Raw genomic sequence first — 22,610 nt, 5'->3', positions numbered from 1 at the left:
GAGGATAAAAGATGGGAATGTATAAAACAGTGAATCTTGTGGTGGACAATGTCCGTGATTAACTATACAAATATTAGAAATCTCTCTCATGAACAAATGTATGTCACTAAAACCAGAGGTTAATAATAGAGAAGCATATAGGGAAAAAATATATACCTATTGCAAACTATACGCTACAGTTAGTAGTATTTTAACATTCTTTCATCAACAGTAACAAATGTACTGTACCAAAACTATGAATCAATAATGGAGGGGGGGACGTGGTTAGGGATATGGGAGGATGTGAGTTTCCTTTTTTTTTTGGCTTTGTTTCTTTTCTGGAGTAGTGAAAATGTTCTAAAAATTGAAAAAAAAAATGTGTTGATGGATGCACAGCTGTATGGTGGTGCCGTGGGCAATTGATTGTACACTTTGGATCTTTGAATAGTTGTATGGTATCTGAACAATCTCAATTTAAAAAAGAGAGAGAGAGAGACAGAGACAGAGAGAGAGAATCCTGAAAGCAGCAAGAGAAAAGCGATCCATACATACAAAGGAAGCTTGATAAGACTATGTGCAGATTTCTGAGTAGAAACCGTGGAGGTGCGAAGGAAGTGGTGTGATATATTGAAGATACTGAAAGAGAAAAACTACCAACCAAAAACCCTATATTTGGCAAAACTGTCCTTCAAATATGAGGGAGAGTTTAAAATATTCTCTGACAAACAGACAATGAGAGAATTTGTGACCAAGATACCTGTGCTATAGGAAATACTAAAGGGAGCAGTACAAACAGATAGGAAAAGATGGGAGTGAGAGGTTTGGAACACAATTTTGGGTGATGGTAGCACAGCAATGTAAGTACACTGAACAAAGATGGCTTTGAGTATGGTTGAAAGAGGAAGGTTAGGAGCATGTGGGACACCAGAAGAAAAGAGGAAAGATAAAGACTGGGACTGTGTAACTCAGGGAAACCTAGAGTGCTCAACAATTGTGATAAGATGTACAGATACGTTTTTACATGAAGGAGAACAAATGAGTGTCAACCTTCCAAGGTGTTAAAAATAGGATGTTATTGGGGGAAAAAATACAATCAATGCAAACTAGAGACTATAGTTAACAAAAACTTTGTATTATGCTTCCTTTAGTTTAACAGAGGCAGTATACCAAAGCTAACTGCCTTTAAGAGAGGGACATAAGGGAGGGGTGTGGGACTCTTGGCATTGGTGATATTGTCTGACTCTTATTCTACTTTAGTTTAATCCTGTATTTCCTTTTGTTGCTTCTTAGCTGTCGTGTTTTTTTTTTTCTTTCTTTCTTTTTCTTTCTATTTTTTCTCTCTACCTTCTTTGACTCTTCCTCCTTCTTTGTGGAAGAAATGGAGATGTCCTTATATAGATAGTAGTGATGGTGGTGAATACTTAAAAATGTAACTATACAGGGAACCATTGATTGTTTACTTAGGATGGAAAGTATGGTGGGTGAACAAAACCATCTTAAAAAAAAAATGTTTGATGAAGAAACCTTGAGGGCACTACATTGAGTGAAATAAGTCAGATGCATAAGGACAAATATTGCATGGTCTCACTGATATGAACTAATTATAATATATAAACACATAGACATGAAACATAAATTAACAGGATATAGAACGAGGCTAGAGAATGGGGAGCAGTTGCTTATTATGAGTAGAATGTTCAAATAGGTTGAACCTAAGTGTTTGGAAGTGGAAAGAAGTGACAATAGCACATTATTGTGAGAATAACTAGCAGAGCTGAATGGTGTGTGAATGTGGTGGAAAGGGTAAGCTCAGAGTCACGTATGTCACCAGAAGGAAAGTTGATAAAAGAGGGGAATGTATAAAACAGTGAATCTTGTGGTGGACAATGTCCATGATTACTTGTACAAATATTAGAAATCTCTCTCATGAACTAGAACAAATGTATGACACTGTATCTAGAAACTAATATTAGAGGGGTATACAGGGAAAAAATATACCTATTGCAGACTATGTACTACATTTAACAGAATTTTAACATTCTTTCATCAACAGTGACAAATGTACTGTACCAATACTATGAGTCAATAATGGAGGGGGGTTGGTTAGGGGTAGGGGAGGAACTGAGTTTTCTTTTTTGTCTTAATTTTTTTTCTGGAGTAATGAAAATGTTCTAAAAATTGGAAAAAAATTAATTGTGGTGATGGATGCACAGTTGTATGATGGTACCATGGGCAATTGATTGTGCACTTTGGATCTTTGGATAAATTGTGTGGTATGTGAACAATCTCAATAAAATTTTTTAAAAAAGGGTTGGCTGATTTTGTTGTATCTCTATACTCGCTGCAGCTTGGATTTATCGAATTACTCTTTTGGCATTGCAAAGATCTGTTTGTTTTAAATGAGAACATTTTGATAGGCAGCTCATAAGCCTGCCTTATCCATAATGTAATTAGCCCTGCAGATGGCCAGTGTGTGTGGGAGGATCCTGAACTGCAACAGTCAGCTGTGATTTTAGAAAGATTTGGGCTCTTGGAATGTACTGCAAGAGATCAAAAAATACAAAATGCCCTCTGTCTTTGGAGAACATACAGATAGACCCAAGTTGATGAGGACTTGGTGAGGATTGGAAGAGTGTCAGTAATATAATTCTGTTTAAAGATCTTGAATTGAGCCTAAATGCCTCAGCTTCAAAAATCCTGCTTTTTGGGAATGTTAGAAGCCCATTTCTCTGTTTTCCGGTTTTAGTGTTTTTGTTTGTTTGTTTTTTACATGGAAAGATTTGCTTGGAGTGAAGTTCTCTTTTTAGGAGATTCACAATAATTCCTTAAAAGGATCTTCATGAATAGTTTAGAATGCTTGGATTTTATAGGACTTCTTTGGGTAGTTATCCTACCTAACATAAGAACTAGAACAATAATAATTATAATAGCTAGTGTATAGCTATAATAATAACTAGGCAAAATGCATTTATTATTTGTAGTTCTCACAACAACTTCAAGGTAGATGTTCTTATTCCCATTTTACAGATAAGGAAACAGACTCAAAAAGGTAAAAATAACTCATCCATAGTCACACACCAGAAGGCAGCTGGGCCAAGTTTATCTGGCTGCAGAGCACATCTTCTTTACCATTCAGCCATACTGACCGACAAGAGTTTTAGATTCTGGATTTAAGATTTGGTTCTTACCTAGCAACTTAGTAAAATGAAAGCGAAAAAGCGTCAAAATGACAAAATTGAAATTATACAGGGTTTTCCTTAGAAGCAATTTATTAGAAATGCTGAACTAATTTCAGCATTATTTTTTTCTATGCAAAAGTCTTTATTTTAACATTTAAAAGAAGAATCAGGTATTCATTCCAATAGCTTTGCCAGGCTTGGCCACCCAATAAGTTACACACACACTCAGGTACTTGAAAGGTTATTGCACAGCTCTTTAATCAAGTCGGGAGGTCGTCACTTTCCACAACCAGACTCCATGTTCCTTCCACAAGACTCCTCACTGCATGGGCTGCTGGGGCAACTACAGTTGAGCTCTGCCTCAAGTTTACGAGGGAAGCAAAATTACCACAATTCTACTGCTGCTTTCACTTCAGAGTATCATGTTTATGAGGTACTGCCTGCTCAGTAAATTAAAAATAAATAAATAAATAAACAAACATTTTCTGTAGTGCTCAAGATTGAGGGCAGGCAGTGAACAGTTGATTGAGTTTCAGTAGCATTTTCTTGCCAGGTTACACAGCAGTCCTCCTGGATCAAAGAATTCTTCCCCTGGAAGATTCAGATTGATTCAAGATTCAAGTTGATTCAGAACTGATCAACTAAGGCTGATCAGACTGTGGAAGCACAAGAATATTGGATCAAATCAGGGGCAGATCCAGTGCAGTCACCGACTATTCTGTTGATCAGGGCTTATTTGTCCCCACCCCTTGCATTGGCAGATATCGGAAACTCATCTCAAACTGGCTTAAGCAGAAAGGGTCTCATTGACTCTTTTCACTGGAAAAGAAACTGGGGTAGCTCATATTATCTGAGCTCAAGGGCCTCAGGGCCTAGAAGTGGTCCTCCAGGCCCCCAGATCTCTCTCTGCCCACCTGTCTATGTGATTATTTTGTAGACAGGTTCTCTTCACACCACGGGAAAAGGGGGCTACTGGCTGCAACAGTTCCAGGCTTACATCTTCCTGCTTTTATGTCCTTAAGTATATTCTTATGTTTATTTAAAATTCTTGGTCTGCTATTACAAAATGTCTATTTCAGAGGTGTACGTTGCATAGTTTGGAGTTTTTTTTTTGGAGGTAGATGTCTTCTCCAGATGTTCCGTCATTCTGGCCGGCAGGTGCCTATTCCCTGGAGGTATCAGCCACTTTGGGGAGAGACCAGAACAAGACTCTAGTCTGTTAGTCCTGGAGAGTTTAAGGAGAGGGGAGTACGATGGCTACCCCTGCACCAGATGACTTTTTCGCTCAGTTTCATTCTTAAAACCACTTAGAACAAAGCAGAATCGGGAGGAGGCACTCTCCTGCAATGGTGGTCTACCAGCCGTGGGGGTTTAAGAGGGCCTGGGCACAGGGGAATTGCACCAATCAGCGTCATCGACTCCTTAACCCAGCGGGAATTTCAGTGTCCCTGGTGTTACCCTGACAACACCAGCACCCGTGGTTTGGGCTGCTGTGGCTGGTTTCTGAGGAAGGGAAGCTATAATTGTCCAATGACCATTTGAGGGAGTGACTAGAGTAGAACTTAAGTTTTTCTCCCATCTGTGCTCTTTCTCTGCTCAGAAACCACCGCCTAATTCTCCCCACACCACCACCACCACCACCATCTCACACACACACCACACACACACAAACACACACACACACAAACACACACCAGGTCAAGGCAGCCTTCAGTCTACCCAGGGTTTCTCAGGATCTTTTGGATTGTGTGCTTTTGTGTTTTCTTAGTTCCTGGAATTTACTGTCTTGCTTCTTGAGGGTTGATTTTGGCAGTGGGAGCCATTAGAGTATGCTCACTCACCATTTAGTGAGCTTAATAGGGGCTTAGGAACTGAGAAATCCCTATGAACTCACCCTTCCTGATTCATTATTCCCAAATAACTGCAGCAGAAAATTGTCTCTCTCCAAATGTTTGCGTATCAGTCTCAGGGAAGGACCCTGATTGGTCCTTTTTGAGTCATGTGCTCCCTATTGACCAGCAGGAGATAGATCTGTTGCCTGGAGGAGAATGGAGGAAAGATGATCTGGACATCCAAAAACAATGACAACCACAATCCATTCCAGAATCTACACTCATGTTGCAGGCTACAACTTCCACTGACTCCCAGTAAACACCCTGATAGCACAGACCAACCAGGTAACACTGGAGCTTTCAGACTTGATTTGATGCTAAGTTCCCAGCTCCTAATATACAACTTAACACTCCTTCTGCATATAAAATAAAGAGGCTTTAGGGTTTTGTCTCTCTTCAGAGACAAAAAATATGCTGCCCATCTCTCCTACGTTCAAGGAAAAAAAGAGACAAACTTTTGGAAGAATCTGAAATACTTCACACTTTGATATGATAGGAAAATTCCTGTTTGTACTTGGCACATTTTCCAAGGGATAGTAAAGCATATTTTATAGAGAGCTATAAAATACCCCCTACCCAAAGTTATGTTTTATGGGAATGTAGCAACCATCATTTCAATATGGCATGGAAGTTAGCGTGATTTATACTGGAGGTAGAAATGAGGTTAGCAGTTTTGAATAGATATTTTTGTTTCCTGCTGTGTTGTCTGCAATAGAATTCTAATGACAAGGTATTTGTTACCTGTCTTTGTTTTATGCATAGCAGGTAAATATAGTGATTACCTGAGGCTCAAATAAAGGTGGAAGTGCATTTTGTTAATGGTTCTGCTCTCTCTCTCCTTTATATGCTGAAATCCACAGGGCAGCCCAGAAAATATTTGCTCAAAGCTATACAAACAAAATAGCCATGTTTTCAAAGTAAATAAATGAACATTAAAATCAGTGCTTGGGAAGTCAGAAACCTTTAAATTAGCAACAATAATAATAACTTCTTGGTCTCAAATATAATTATACCATATACAAATGTACATGTATAAAAGTCTTTATAGTGCACAAAAGGAAATTCTTGGCAGTAAACATTCAACTAGGTCATAGCCACAAAAAAGGAAACAAATTCTCTCTTCCACATCTGAATTACTTCACAGTTAGAGGAATACCCCCTTTAATTATGGTTCAAAACTAGTATCCCCAAAGGAACCATGAAAATCTCGTATCACCACAGCTGTTTTTACAGAACTTGAAAAAGATGTGTATTAAAATATTGGCTATACAATAATAGAGGAAATAATTAATGAAAATTTCCCATCTCTTAAGAAAGACATAAAATTACAGATCCAAGAAGCGCAGCGTACTCCAAACAGAAGAGATATGAATAGGCCTACGCCAAGACACTTAATAATCAGATTATCAAATGTCAAAGACAAAGAGAGAATCCTGAAAGCAGCAAGAGAAAAGCAATCCATTACATACAAAGGAAGCTTAATAAGACTATGTGCGGATCTCTCAGTAGAAACCATGGAGGCAAGAAGGAAGTGGTGTGATATGTTTAAGATACTGAAAGAGAAGAACCACCAACCAAGAATCCTGTATCCAGCAAAGCTGTCCTTCAAATATGAGGGAGAGCTCAAAATATTTTCTGACAAACAGACAATGAGAGACTTTGTGAACAAGATACCTGCCCTACAGGAAATACTAAAGGGAGCACTACAGGGTGATAGAAGACAGGAGTGTGTGGTTTGGAACACAATTTTGGGAGATGGTAGCACAACAATGTAAGTACACTGAACAAAGGTAACTATGAATACAGTTGAGAGAGGAAGATGGGGAGCACGTGAGACACCACAAGAAAGGAGGAAAGATAATGACTGGGACTGTGTAACTTGGTGAAATCTAGAGTATTCAACAATAGTGATAAAATGTACAAATATGTTCTTTTACAAGGGAGAACAAGCAAATGTCAACCTTGCAAGGTGTTAAAAATGGGGAGGCATTGGGGGAGGGATGCAATCAGCATAAACTAGAGACTGTAACTAATAGAATCATTGTATTATGCTTCCTTTAATGTAACAAAGGTGATATACTAAGGTAAATGCAGATAAGAGGGGGGGATAGGGGAGGCATGTTAGACACTTGACATTGGTGGTATTGTCTGATTCTTAATGGTGGGTAATGTTCATGATCAACTGTACAAATACTAGAAATCACTTCATGAACCAGAACAAATGTATGACAATACAATTAGAAGTTAATAATAGAGGGGCATATAGGAAAGAACTATATACCTATTACAAACTATATACTACAGTTAGTAGTATTTCAACATTTTTTCGTAAACAGTAACAAACGTACTATATCAATACTAGGAGTCAACAACTGAGGGGGGTTGGTTAGGGATAGGGGAGGATTAGAGTTTCCTTTTCTTTTTTTCTTTTTTCATCTTTCACTTTATTTCTTGTCTGGAGTAATGAAAAGTTTCTAAAAATTGAACAAAAATTAAGTGTGATGGATGCACAGCTGTATGAGGGTACCCAGGGGCAAGTGATTGTACACTTTGGATCTTTGGATAATTGTATGGTATCTGAACAATCTCAATAAAAATGAAAAAAAAAAAAAATATTGGCTATAAAAAAATTAGCTTACTGTAATTCCTATTGTCCTCAGGTAACCCACCTTTTCGACAATGGAGCCACTGTCTTCTTTGCCGTTTTCATGGCAGTCTGGGGTGAGTATCCATATAACTTGAGTTTCCCTCACGTATGCTGTATAATAGAAGTCTGACTTTGGTTATGTGAGGGAGACGTGTGAGGAAATTGAGTTGATTTTCCTACCAGAGGTAAGCTGGTAAATAATTTATTTGGTTTATTTTAAAAGTAATATAGTAAAGAACAAACAAGCCTGATTTCTCTAATGTTTAAGCTTGCAAAAATTTAATTGGCACTCCATTATTTGAGTAAGATTCACCTTCTATTGTAGTAAAAAATAACGTTTTTAGCAATATACAATGTTATGATGAGACCTGGATAACCACCTCAGCATATATGGGACTTTCCATTGTGAATTGAAACTTTCCATCTGCTAATGTGTGAATATCCACTTCTGGCTTTTATTTATTTATTTATTTATTTTTCATATTAAACAGTGGTGGTTACCTTTGGAGAGGAGGATTTGTGGAAGACAAATATTTTTTGTTTGTGGTACAAATGATGAGAGAAAAACTTTTTGTGCTATTTATTTTCAACATGGTTTGGATTTTTTACACTGATTTTGCATTTCGTCTATAACTTAAAATGCCAAAATCTGAATTTTGATGTCACAAGTCTAGACTTAGGCTAGTGTTGTTCCTTATGTCTGGAACAAGAATTGTAGTCTTCCCTATCTTCCAGAGACCTGCTGAAATGCCATCTGCTGCAGCCAGAAGATGTCTTCCTCCTTTGAACTTCCATAGCATTTGTTTATGTCATTCTCAGGCACTTGTAATTACTTGCATACACAATTTATCTCCCCTAATAGATTTATGGTCTTCAAGGACCATTATCATGGGGACCTCATTCATTTCTTTAGGAAGCAGAGAGGTTCAATACATATTTCTTGGATGGATGGATGGACGGATAGATGGATGGATGGACAGATGGATGAATGGAAGTAAAAGAGAAGGGTAAAAGATGGATGGAAGAAAAGAGATAAGAATAAAGAGGAGGAAATTACCAAAAAAATTTTTATGAGACAATTAATATGTATAAATGGTCTTTTTGATAAGTTGAAGTATAAAGCCTTGTTCTTTTGAGGAGGTTTTTGCTGGATATATTGCATCTTCCCCACCTAGAGCCCTTTCAAAGGAAATTTGTCTCACCCACTACAACACTGTTGAAGGGACATGTTTTGAATCCTGTGACTCTAGCTTCATTCAGCCAGTGGGCATTTGACCCAATATCAGACAAACCATAGGTTGGTTCGTGACCCTGGAGAAGGCCTGAGGTTCTGCCCAAACAGGGACAGGCAGGGACACCCAGATTGCTATTCTCCAGAATGTGGGTTGAGACGTGGAGAGACACACGCAGCTAGCAGGAACTGACATTGAAAGATGCACAGAGGGCAGGAGGAAGAGAGATTGGTAGAAGTGGGACCTGGAAGAATCATGAGTAGGCTGAAGTTAGGAGAAATCAGAACCTAGGAAGAAACAGAAGCAAACAACTGCTGGAAAAGATATAGAATGGAGGGTGCTGAAACCAAGTGATAGTGGAAGAAGATGCAAGACAATCCTCAAGAGAAGCAAAGCAAGAATGTAGATAAGTTATGTTGTTAGTGGAACACTAGAGTGAAGGCTTGGGGGCTCTTGTGCCTAAATCTCTCAGTCTGCTGAGCTTCCACATCCTGTCTCTGAATAGGCCTAGTCTTTGATTCCCGTGGAATTCTTGCCTCCCTTGCTGGGACTTTGAAAAAGGCCTCATTATTTGAGCTACACTTAGTGCATCTCTGTCCCTTGCAAAGAAAGGAAGCTAACCACAACAGAATTTTAGACATAGAGTGAGCTGAAAGATCAAGAGTGTGTATCTGGTTTTTCTAAGACCTATTTTTGTCAGTTACCATGATCAGGTTTAAGCTGTCCCGAGCTTAAACTTTGCTGTGGTTGCAAATGAGGGGACCTTGTTAGAGTGTCATTTCTTAAACCAGTGGTTTCCAAACTTTTTCAAGTCATGGCACACACAAAAATGATATGTGTTTGCAAATATATGTGTACAAATCAATAATAATATTTGCACAGATACTGATGTACATGGAGGAGCCTGCTCACTGCCTAAGGATAAGGCCCCAAACACTATACCCTCAGGCACCCCAAGGGCGCAGGGGATCATTATCCCTTGCAGACCTACAACCCATTTCTAGCATACCCATTGAGAAGCTGTGCCTTGGGTGATGAGTCTACCACTTAATGAGTTAATGCTTCTGTATAGAGAAGAGTATCCTGGTAGTCTGAAAGAATTAAAACACAAAATTCCCTTATCCAATTCAGTATTTCACCAATGTCAGATATACTTTGGCTGAAATAATGGTTCCTTTTTTCACTGTTTACCTCCTGAGACTGTACAGAAGCACAGTTCTGGTGTAATGACATTTGACTAGAAAGCAGAGGTTGTCACATTCCCCAATAACGCCATGATAAAGGGGATTGCATTCTTCTTGCAAGTTTGGAATGTCTTATGCTGAGGATGACAAATAGTTTTATTTTATCACCCTGCCAACTTCAACTGATTGGTGGTTGCCTGAAGCATGGAGTTGAGAAGCTTCTGAGGTTGCAAGGGGTGGGTTGGAGATTTCACAGCCTTCGCCTTGGCATGTACTCAGTAAGAATCTGATAGATGTTCTGTAATAACTTTGGGGCACAAGTGAACATTTTAAGGCCACTCCAGGCAAGGCAAGTCCAGAATAATTCTCCTTCTGAATTGCTTTATCTTAGATGACAATTTATTGCTTAAATAAGTTGTATTGTTCATAGAAATGTGCTAGTTTGAGAAAAAGAACTACTTAACCCAGGTGTGTCTTTGTAGATAGGAACATGCCTTCTACATTCATCTAGAATAATAATAACAGTTATACTAATAGCTAACATTGACTGAAGGTCATGTGCTAGCCACTGTCCTAAGCATTTTACATATATCATCTCATTTCATCTTTATAGCAAACTTTGAGGAAGTTACTATTATTATCCCCATCTTATAGATCAGGAAAGTGAGTCAGTACCCCAAAAGTGGCAAAAGCAGGAATTAAACTGGGCAATCTTAGTTCCTACACTCTACCACTAAGATCAAGTGGGAGTATAAAGCCTTGTTCTCTTGAGGAGGTTTTTACTGGATATACTGCATCTTCCCTACCTAGAGCCCTTCAAAGGAAAATCGGCTCACCCACCACAGCTCTGTTGAAGGGACGTGTTTTGAATCCTGTGACTCAAGCCCCTCTCAGCCAGTGGGCATTTGACCACAAATCAGACAAACCACGGGTTGGTACATGACCTTGGAGAAGGCCTGAGGTTCTGCCCAAACAGGGACAGGCAGGGACACCCAGATTGTTATTCTCCAGCACGTGGATTGGGACATGGGGAAAGACACACACAGCCAGCAGGAACTGACTGAAAGATGCAGAGGGTGGGAGGGAGGCAGACTGGTAGAAGTGGGGACCAGGAAGAATCACGAGTAGGCTTGCTTTTGCTTCGGATCCAAACTTTAAAATAAAGGACCGTCACACCCACCCTGAGCTTCATTTAAACCGTTTTGAGAATGTGATGTACTGTAAAAGCATGTCAGTACCAATGGAGCTCCATTTAACGGTCTTGGAATCATCTGCTATGATTGACAAGTTACGACATTTAAGAAAACAAATATGGTCTGTTTTTGGGAAATTGGTAGATATGGAGATGATAGAACTGATATAAGTGGTTTGTAAGACCTTCAAAGGGACAGGCTTTATGTGTTTGTTTTATTGCCTTTTGCTTTGTGTGTTCACCAGAGAAACAGTAAGTCTTCATTTGGGTCCAGTTTGTAGCAGCTGGGGACAGCCTTTGTGTTGGGTTGGAAACCTTGACAGACTCCGCTGGCTTTGTGTTCACAGGCGAATGATAGCAGTGCCACCTGGGGGCCCTCCAGGTGTGTCCTGAGCCTAAAGCCCTGGGCTTGAACCAAGGTGTGAGTCCTTCCTCAACATCCGTTTTTGTTCAGAGAGATTCCAGAGGCAGAACAATTATGGACTAAATTAGCTTCTTTCCCTAGGGAGAAAAATGAAAACAGTTATTAGGGAGCTGAATGTTGGCAGGGACCTGTCAGGAGGCAGATTATTTTTGCTCTGTTCTTCATTTCTGTTTTCATTTTTTCCTCCCTCTCCCCCTTTTTCTTCCCTTTCAGCGTTGCCAAGAATTAAATTATTCCCAGTAAACAAACAAAGCATGGGTCTCCGAGCTCTTTAACCAAAATGACAAGACTGGTTATTTAAATGCAAAAGATTCTGCATATGGTCCTGTCAGTTATTGGTGACTAAAATATGTCTTAATTTTTAAAATAAATTGTATAATAATCAGCATTTTGTTTCCAGATATTTATGCTAATTTTATTTTTATAAACTTATCTATTTGTCCAACAAAAATGGTGGGTGTTTATATTCCAAAAAAAAAAATAAAAAGGAAAAGCTTTTACTAAATGCTCACCATGTATATAGGGGCATTCACATGACACTTCATCAAGATTTTACAACTTACCAGAGATCACCTAGCACAGCTGATAAGTGGACAAATCTGGATTTTAAGGCAAAGCTGTTCTGCCTAATTCTAGAGTTATTCCAAAATGTGTCCACCATATCACACACATTCTATAGGATGTATCAATTAAGAATTTTATTGACTCAGCAGAGTACATACTGTTACTGGGTGTACAAAAAGTGAATAAAATGTGATCTCTGCTCTCAAAAATCTCATAGTGTATTAAGACAGAGTTGACAATTATAATATAGGGTGTCAAGTCCAGTTTACAGTGGGACAATGCAGGTCCATGAAGTCAACTTCCTGAGGTGAAAAGGAAAAGCAGAAAAAAATTCACCCAAGCGAAGATATTGCAACAAAGTCATAAATCGGCCAGGCAAAGGAGTGAGGGTGAGAAGAGTGTCGGACAGGCCCAAGAAGGAAGGGTTGGACGTTCAGGGTGATAGGGACAGAAGGTGCATTCTGACGGCTGAGCTCTACTGATCACAGGTCATGAATGCCACACTGAGAAAACAGCTTCATCCTGTAGAGAGCAAGAAAGCCCACAGAAGTTATAAGCTGGGAGACATCATCAGTTTCTTGGGGAAGTAACTTTAGCAGCAAGGAAGGAAGGGGTGAAAATGGGGACCAAAATGCAGCAGAGAGACCACTTAGGAAGCTGTTTCAGTATTCACTCAAGGTAGTAAGTAGAATTGGGCTTCAGGAAAGATCTAAATGACAAAATTAAAACCTTATACATAAATAATCTCCTTGCTTTGGTTATTTATAGTAGACAAAAGTTGGAAACCACCTAAATACCCAACAACAGAAGACTGGCTAAGGAAATTATAAGCAGTTATTATATGACAGACTTTCAAAGACTATCATCACACAAAGCTTGGATTAAAATTTTTTTTTAGATTAAGATATACTACTTATAAAGTATGACGTTAAGTATATTAAATACAAATGAAAACATAAATAAATTTCTCTAATATATGGTGCTTTGGTCTGGATGGTGGAATTGTGGGAAGTTTTTTGACATCTTTATTGGAAGTAAAATTTACATGCAATAAAATCCACCCAATTTTAAGTGTACAATCAGACAGGTTTTGTCATATGTATATAGTTATGTAGCCATCACCATAATCACAATATAAAACTTTCATCCTCTAAAATGTTTCCTCATGCCTTAGCAGTCATCCCTCTTGCAACCTCAAATCTTCTATCACTGTAGTTTCAACTGTTCTAGAATATCACGTTAATGGACTCATTCGATATGTAATCTTTTGTGTCTGGCTTCTGTCACTTAGCTTAAGGCCGTTGAGATTCATTTATGTTCATGCATATATCAGTGGTTTGTTCCTTTTTAGAAGAAACAATTTGCTTATCTGTTCACCAGTTAATGAATGTTGGGGGTTGAATCATGTCCCCCACAAAAGGCAGATTCAGGTCCCAACTTCTGGACCCCTGGGTGTGAACCCACTTGTAAACAGGACCTTTGAAGATGTTATTAAGTGTGCGTAAACTGAATGAGGGTGGGCCTTAATCCAATATTCCTGAAGTCCTTATAAGGAAAGGAAATTGGACAGAGAAGAGAACCTACAGGGAGAAGCAAGAAGCAGGAAGCCAATGGAACCCAAGAGAAAAGGAAGATGCCACCATGTTCATTGCCATGTGACAGCAAAGCTTAAGGACCAAAGATCACCGGCAGCCAACCCCAGAACACAAGTCTTCAGGGAGAAAGCATCACTTTGGTGATACCTAGATTTTGGACTTCTCTTAGCCCCCAAACCGTGAGCCAATAAATACCCGTTGTTTAAGTCAACCCACCATATGGTTATTTGTTTTATCACTGAGAGACTAAAACAATGGACGTTGGATTCAATCCAGTTTTTGGCTATGAATACACCTTGGAATTGTTGGCTGTTCTCAATTTCTTTGGACATTCTCATCTTTGTAGGAATATGTATTTCAGTTTCTCTTGGGTAGATAACTAGGATTGGCATGGCTGGACCATATGGTAAGTATATGTTAAACTATATGAGAAAATTTTTCCAAAGTGGCTGTACCATTTTGCATTCCCATCAGCAATATATTAGAGTTTCAGGTGCTCCATGTCCTTACAAACACTTGGAATGATCAGTCTTTTTAAATTTAGTCATTCTAGAGTGTGTATAGTATTATCTCATTGTAGTTTTAATTTCCATTTCCCTTAAGACTAATGATAGGAAGCATTTTTTTGTGGCCTTATTTGCAATTTCTACATCTTCTTTGGTGAAATGTTTGTTCAAATCTTTTGCCCATTTGCTATTGAATTGCTTCTTATTTTTAAGTTAACAGAGTTCTTTATATACTCTAGGTAGTTTTTATCAGAGATATGTTTGCAAATAGTTTTGTCAGTTTATGGCTTGCATTTTTATTTTCTTGGTGGTGTCTTCTTATATATGCCAATTTTAAAAATTTCTACTCTTTTATACTCCATGATTTTTGTGCTTTATTTAAGAAATCTTTGGCTAATTCAAGGTCCCTAAGATTTTCTTCTATGTTTTCTTCTATAAAGTTTATAGTTTTAGTTCTTCTATTTAAATCTATTTCAGGTTGATTTTTTATATATGGAGTAAGGTAGAGTCAGATCCATTTCTTTGCTTATGGATATTCAACTGTTTCAGTGCCATTTGTTGAAAATATCATCCTATCCCCTTGAATTTTCTTGTGATTTTTTTTTTGTTGAAAATCAATTGGCCATATATGTATGGGTCTATATCTTGAATTTTTAATCTCTATGATTTAATGCCTACTTTTATAACAGTAACACACTATCTTGTTTATTAAAGCATGATAATAAGCCTTGAAATCTTATTCTTCTTTTTAAAAAAAAAATTTAACTATTTTAAGTCCTTTATATGTCTATATAAATTTTGGAATCAGCTTGTCAATTTCTACAAAACTTGCTGATATTTTAGATTGAGTTGGAACAATAAATCAATTTGGAGAAAATTGAAAACTTAACAGTATCAAATATTCCTATCCATGAACATCATTTAGCTCCATTTATTTAGGTCTTCTGTAATTTCTCTAAGCAATATTCCGTCATTTTCAATATACAGGCTTTGCATATATTTTGTCAATTTTGTCACTACATGTTCAATATTTTTGATGTTTTTATAAATAATATTATTTCTGTAATTTCAAGTTCCAATTGTTCATTTCTACTTTACAGAAATAGAATTTTGTATATTAACTTTTGTTCTGTGACCTTTCTAAACTCACTTATTTATTTTACTGCTTTTTCTGTAGGTTCTTGAGGATCTTTCAACATAGGCAATTATAATATTTACAAATAAAGACAGTTTTGTTTCTTGATTTCCAATAAGTATGGGTTTTATTTCTTTTTCTTGCCATATTGCACTTACCGGGACTTCCAGAACAATGTTTAATAGACCTGAAAAGATCAGATATCCTTGCCTTTTTCCCAGTCTTGGGAGGAAAGTGTTTAATCTTTCACCATTAATGTTAGGAGAATAGATAGCTGTAGGTTTTTATAAATTCCCTTTATCAGTTTGAAGAATTTTCCTTCTATTTCTAGGGGATGAGAGTTTGTATCATGAATGGATATTGAATTTTATCATGTCTTTTCTGCATTAACCAAGATAATTTTTTAAATGGTTAATATATTAATTAAATTGAAAATTTTTATATACTACAATACCTTGGAAAAATCCCATTTAATCATAATGTAGTATTTTTTTATATATTGCTATATTCACTTTGCCAAAATCTTTTAAGGATTTTTACCTTTAACTTATCTGTGCTTTATCATTTAAAGGTTTCTTGCAGACAGATAATAGTAAGGTCTTTTTTATAATCCAATTCATCAATCTCTGCCTTTTCATTGAGATGTTTATACCATGTACATTTAAGGTAATTATCAGTATTTTTGGTTTAAAACTACCATCTTGTTATTTGCTTTATATGTGTCCCATTTATCTCTGTTGCATTTTCCCTCTTTTCCTGTCTTCTTTTGGAATAATTGGATATTTTCATGAGTTGATTTTATCTCCACTGCTGCCCGATTAGCTGTCATTTTGTTTTTATCTTAAAGAGGTGTTCAAGGATTTATAATATACATCTTTGCCTTATCACAGCCTACCTTCAATAAATATGATGCTACTTCACATGTAGTATAAGAACTTTAAGATGGTGTACTTATCCTTCCTCCTTTCTTGCCTCAGTACTATTGTTATCATATATTTTACTACTATTTTGTCATATATTTTACTTCTATCATTGTTAACATCCTTTTCTTCTATACATGTTATAAATCTCACAATTTATTATTATTACTTTAGCTTTAAGCAGGCAATTATCTATGAAAGAGATTGAAAATGAGAAGAAATATTTTACACTTACTCACGTGTTTATTATTTTAAGTACTCTTCTTACCTTTTGTTGATCTAGATTTCCATCTGGTATCACTTCCTTCTGCCCAAAGAACTTCCTTTAAAGTTTCTTATGATGCAGGTCAGCTGGTAATAAGTTTTTTCACCTTTTTTGGTTTAAAAATATGTATTTCACTTTAATTTTTGAAAGATATTGTTGCTGGTTGCAGACCTCTGGGAAGGCAGGTTTTTTCTTTTTTTTCTTTTTTTCCTTTCAACACATTAGCGAAATGGTTCTCAACCAGGAGTGATTTTGCCTTTCAAGAGACATTTGCTTCTTTTGAAAAATTATAAAGTCTGGCCACAGAGAAGTCAATAGGAGCTAAGGAACACCCACCAGTTCATATGCTGCACACACTCTCCAATTTGTCCCAATCCCCACCACTCTGTATTAAAGCTTCTTCTACTTGGTTATGTACTGACCTGGCCTTTTCAACATTTGAGTTTCAGTCTCCTAGATAAGCTTATTTATTATGTGCATATTTTACAAGTTAAGTTCTCAAAAAGTGATATTCCTCTTATTTCTAAGTTCTTGGGAAGCACATCATTGTAACTCCTGTGTACCCTTTCCAAATAAACATTCTCAGAAAGTTATAAAGGACTGAAAAATAAAATCTGTTAGTATTTTTAGTTTCACTTAAAAAAGAAGAGAAAAAAAAGGAAGGAAAGTAATATTGGGAGAAAAATGTTAAGTACATCATTCTGCTTTCCTAGGAAATAAGAGAATCATCTTGACCTGGTTTCTGAAAATGCTTTGAGTCATCAGCACCGTAGGTGACCATGCCAAACTAAAAATCTTTTTCCCTTTTATATGTACTGCCCATTTTACTGCAGGTTACAGCTCAGTTCTTGCTTCACATACAAACAAGTGGAACATAATCTTTTGGCAAGTTAAGGAAAGAAGTTAGACTTTAGGACCTTTTAGCCCCTTAATTTTTCAACAATAAGAAGAAAAATGCTTTTATAATTATTTTCTAGCATTAGAAATAATTCTCCTCAGGACCACTAGAGTGAACATTTTCAAGATAAAGAACCTTGGGGCTTTCAAAACCTATTTTGTTCTCACAGGGCAAAAATTGGTAACATGGTACCCCTGACAACTTTGGGAATAACTGCAGGCTTTTCCAGGCACCAGAAAGAAGAATATAGATCTTGGGAAAGGATAAAGAGTAAACGCCAGGCTCACACAGTAGTGAACCTATAACCCTGGGGCGTGGTCCTTTTATGTTTATAATTATAACTAGTTTCTGCAAAGTGTTTGTGCAGTTGGGAGAGCAGGATATCTTTGTCTTTCTTTTTAGCCCTTCTCGTTTCAATAGAAATTGAAGCTCCTGAATTTAGAGTATGGCCTCAGGGTTTAGAGTCAGGCAGCTCAGGTCCAAACCCCAGCTCTGTCATTTTCCTGCCACATACCTTCTCTGAGCCTCAGATTCCTCCTCCGTAGAATGATGGAAGATATTACCAACCATTAATAACTTTTGAGAAAATAAATCACATTACCTAACTCATAATAAATGTTTGCTATATGGTAACAAAAGATAAAGCATTTCAATCCTACCATAGAACCTAATATGTGCAGTTGAAAGAGGAGCTTTCCCTGTAGAGGATTCTCTAAATACCTTAGTTAAGATGATGAAAGATAGTAACTCAGTGTTTCATTTCTTCCTATTTGTAGAATATTAACCATGGCTATGTTTTTTTCAGAAAACCCCCATATTAATTAGGATGAGTAAAGTTAGTTGCTATAATAGACAAACCACAAAACTTTGGGGTCCAATAAAATTCACGTACATAAAGCCTAGTTAGGTGTTTCTCGATGGCTGGCAGCCTTCCACATGGTCAGTCACACGCCCAGGTTCCTTCAATCTTGTGGCTCTATTCTCTTCTGGGTCCTCAGAGTCCTCTCTGTTCAGCCAGTAAAAGGAGAAAGGGAGGGTGGAGATGATACACCTACTTTTTAACTGTTTCGTCTGAAAGTGACAAACATCATTTCTGCTTACTTTCCATTGGACAGAACTTGGTTCATGGCCACATCTAACTGCAACAAAGGCTGGGAAATGTAATCTAATGCCCAGAAGGAAAAGGAATTGTTTAGGTAACAACATAGCAGTCTCTGCTACTAATCTTATTTGAAGTTGGCAATAATTGTTCTGTTTAAAAAAATGATAATTCATTGTGGTCTGCAGAACATTCCATACTGTGTTCCTTTCATGTCCCTTGTGGACTGTACAGACAACCTTCTCAACTGTGAATGAGTCTGAACCAAGAGTGTCCTGGTATTTGAACACTAATCTACCTGCACACTAACCCTGACCTACCTTTACTGCCAGGCAGAAGTCTCACATATTCTTAATGTTTCAGCTAATGTGATGAGAGGATTGTTTGGTTTTGTTGTTAACACCCCAAGTGAACTTTTTTATGGGTAGATTAGGTAGTAGTGTGGGGTGGAGGTGAGGGTAGATAAAGAGGACAGAGTATACAAATCTCCGTCTTATAGTAAAAAGACTAAAGTTTTAGGTGTTGTGACCTGAGGTTGCTCTAAGATTTATGAGAGAAATGACGTACTCCATGCACTGTCTCAGTGACTACATGAACTTCCTCTCTTTTCTCTATTGCAAAGTGTCTGTCTTTGTTAAGATATGGCTAAGCCACTGTACCACAAAGACAGCCATGTGCTCAGCAGTAGTCCTTTCACTGGAGAAGAAGGCAACAATGGATCTTGGAGGACAATTCATAGACTCTGCCACATGGTCCATGCAACCAAATAATGGGAGTCATAGTTAGAATAGAACCATACTTTTATTGGAAGAACAAAAAAGAAACTTAAATGTTCTAATCTTTTATATTAATAAATTGTTATTTACTTAATTGACAACTATGCATGAAGCATTCATAAGATATGGCTATATGTTCCTCAAACATTTTCATTTCTTACAAGCATGTGAGAAGATTTAGGTAATTGATAAATGAGCAATCTGTCGCACTGCTTTCGTTGTCAGGACAGCATTTCATTTGTGCATTTACTGAGCCTCTATAAGTGCCAGCCACTGTGCTAGACTCGTGGGACATAAAGATAGCCACGACACAGCCCTTAGTCTCACAGGCTATTGGTAGAGACCATCAGGTTTCTTTAACTGCCAAATGTTGTGATCAGTACTGACCTAGAGTTATGTACACAACTCGGCATGAAAGAAAGCGTTCAGAAAGACTGGCTACAGAACACATAATGGCTGAATTTGGAAGCAAGATTAGGAGTTGAACTGATGAACCCAAATAAGGAAGAACAATACAAGCTGAGGAAACAGTGTAAACAAAGCTAAGCAAGTGTTAAACAGCTTATATACAGGAAACTGCTAATGGTTTAGCCTTGAGCCTAGAGTGTAAGGGTATGGAGACTTGGGCAGGAGAGGGTCATTTAGGGACATTTATCCTGAGCTGATAATGTGAACTTTATCCAGGTGATGTGGCTCTATAGACGCCCCCCCCCCCAAGGTGTACATGGTCAGATTGGGGTTTAGAAAAATCACTAGCAACATACAAAGATAGACTGGAAACTAAAGAGTTGAAAATTCTAATAGTAAGTTTAAGCCTTCTGATGCTTAGCTGAGAAAAAGGAAGGATTTAACGCCAAGTTCTAGTGGAAAGAGTTCCATATCCTAGAAAATCTTGACAGACCTCTTAGGAATTTCTGGTCTGTTAAGAATCAATCCATAAAAGAAATGTACTTTTTAATCAAGCATCATAGTTCCAGGTGATACAATATCCTGTTATATATATATACCATATATTGTGTCTGGAGATAGAGCCTGTATTTAAATACATTAATATGGCTGCTTTTAATGCATGAATATTCTCTCTTAATAGGGATAAACAGAAACTATAAATAGCTTCATGTCCACTCAGGTCAGATCTTACCACCAGATGAGTTTGTACCAAACTTAGGAAAAAACTGACTTTTCAGAGCATTTTGAATTTTATAATTGCAGATAAGGGATTATAGATCTGTATTATCACCGTTCCTTTTGCATATGAGGAAACTGAGGATTAGAAAAGTTAATTGACTTGCCAACAGTAGCACAGTTTGTATCTGAGCTGGATTTCAAACCCAGGAATATCTAGGTCCCATGCCAGAGAATTCTGAACTGTATCTCTATATGGTCTTTCTAGTTACTTATTTTTAAATTATGTCTTCTATGACTGAATACCACCAATGAAGAGATAATGTGAGAGCAAGAAGGAATGGAAAAGAAGAAAGTAATTTGTCTTCTTTGGAGTAGGCATTTGGAGTTTGATCTTTTCCCCCATGGAACTGATTTCAAATATATATTTTTCCCTCCTGCCAAGTCTAACTAAACAGCAAGACCCTATAGGGAGAGATCCACCAATCCTCTCTGCCAGGGTGTCTCTGTGATATCCTTAGTTGTAGTTGCCCTCAGAGAGAGAGAGAGAGTGTGTGTGTACGAGAGAGAGAGGGAGAAGGAAAGAGAGAAGGGGATGGAGGCAGAGTCCTCCTTTGGGCTGTGACCTTCAGGGCAGCAAGAATCTCTCTTAATTAATTTTCAATCTCTCCATCATTGTATAATTCTCAGTAACTCATTCAGGTAGATATTTTTAATTGAATTGAGTAGAAAATTACTCTGGCCAAATGAGGATAACTCCGGATCTCCCTAGGTGGGGAGGGCGGCTACCCCCTACTTGTTGGAAAAGTTTCCTAAAGACTTAAACACTTTTGCCTTCAGTGTGACAATAAAGAGAGAGTTTGGAGAAAAGAGAAGCTACAAGATCCCTTCCTCCAATAAAATAGCTTCCATCAATAAAATAGTAAAATATATTTTACATAGATATTTGTAATGAGAAGAATTTGGAGGACAAAAAAATCACTGCTGATCAAATACATGTGACCTGCTAAGTTTTTTGTTTTTACTGTTCTGCCCTTACCTACCCCTGCTTTTAAAAATAAAGGCTCTATATTCTGGTTTCTCTTCAGATCATATAAATCTTTCATCTTTTACTAAAGATTTCCATGGAGAGAAACAATTCTGAGTTTATACCCAATGTTTTGAGGCCCTGCATCTGTAGGGCTAATAATAAAGTATAAAAATAGATGGTTCTGCAACCTAGACTGACCAGAGAAGAAATAGAAGACCTCAACCAACCCATCACAAGCAAAGAGATCCAATCAGTCATCAAAAATCTTCCCACAAATAAATGCCCAGGGCCAGATGGCTTCACAGGGGAATTCTACCAAACTTTCCAGAAAGAACTGACACCAATCTTACTCAAACTCTTTCAAAACATTGAAAAAAATGGAACACTACCTAACTCATTTTATGAAGCTAACATCAATCTAATACCAAAACCAGGCAAAGATGCTACAAAAAAGGAAAACTACCGGCCAATCTCCCTAATGAATATAGATGCAAAAATCCTCAACAAAATACTTGCAAATCGAATCCAAAGACACATTAAAAAAATCATACACCATGACCAAGTGGGGTTCATTCCAGGCATGCAAGGATGGTTCAACATCAGAAAAACAATCAATGTATTACAACACATTAAAAACTCGAAAGGGAAAAATCAATTGATCATCTCAATAGATGCTGAAAAAGCATTTGACAAAATCCAACATCCCTTTTTGATAAAAACACTTCAAAAGGTAGGAATTGAAGGAAACTTCCTCAACATGATAAAGAGCATATATGAAAAACCCACAGCCAGCACAGTACTCAATGGTGAGAGACTGAAAGCCTTCCCTCTAAGATCAGGAACAAGACAAGGATGCCCGCTGTCACCACTGTTATTCAACATTGTGCTGGAAGTGCTAGCCAGGGCAATCCGGCAAGACAAAGAAATAAAAGGCATCCAAATTGGAAAAGAAGAAGTAAAACTGTCAT

The 22,610-nt window shown here is 37.4% G+C and overlaps 1 protein-coding gene and 1 non-coding gene across 5 annotated transcripts in view; both read left to right on the top strand.

Moving 5' to 3' along the window:
• The window catches only part of ANO4 (anoctamin 4), a 514,881-nt gene that overhangs the window by 450,912 nt on the left and 41,359 nt on the right, over positions 1 to 22,610 (top strand). For all 4 annotated transcript variants that reach the window (XM_037846690.1, XM_037846694.1, XM_037846691.1 and 1 more), the window contains one exon: positions 7,711 to 7,771. In XM_037846690.1, the coding sequence (XP_037702618.1) occupies positions 7,711 to 7,771 (61 nt within the window). The remainder of the gene's footprint in view (positions 1 to 7,710; positions 7,772 to 22,610) is intronic.
• On the top strand, positions 21,681 to 21,796 carry LOC119543565. Its single transcript, XR_005218631.1, has one exon. It is a non-coding gene; the product is annotated as a U5 spliceosomal RNA (small nuclear RNA).

The sequence above is a fragment of the Choloepus didactylus genome, chromosome 8 (assembly GCF_015220235.1).
Source record: "Choloepus didactylus isolate mChoDid1 chromosome 8, mChoDid1.pri, whole genome shotgun sequence".
In the NCBI taxonomy this organism is placed as follows: domain Eukaryota; kingdom Metazoa; phylum Chordata; class Mammalia; order Pilosa; family Megalonychidae; genus Choloepus; species Choloepus didactylus.
This window is presented reverse-complemented; position numbering and strand designations above follow the sequence as displayed.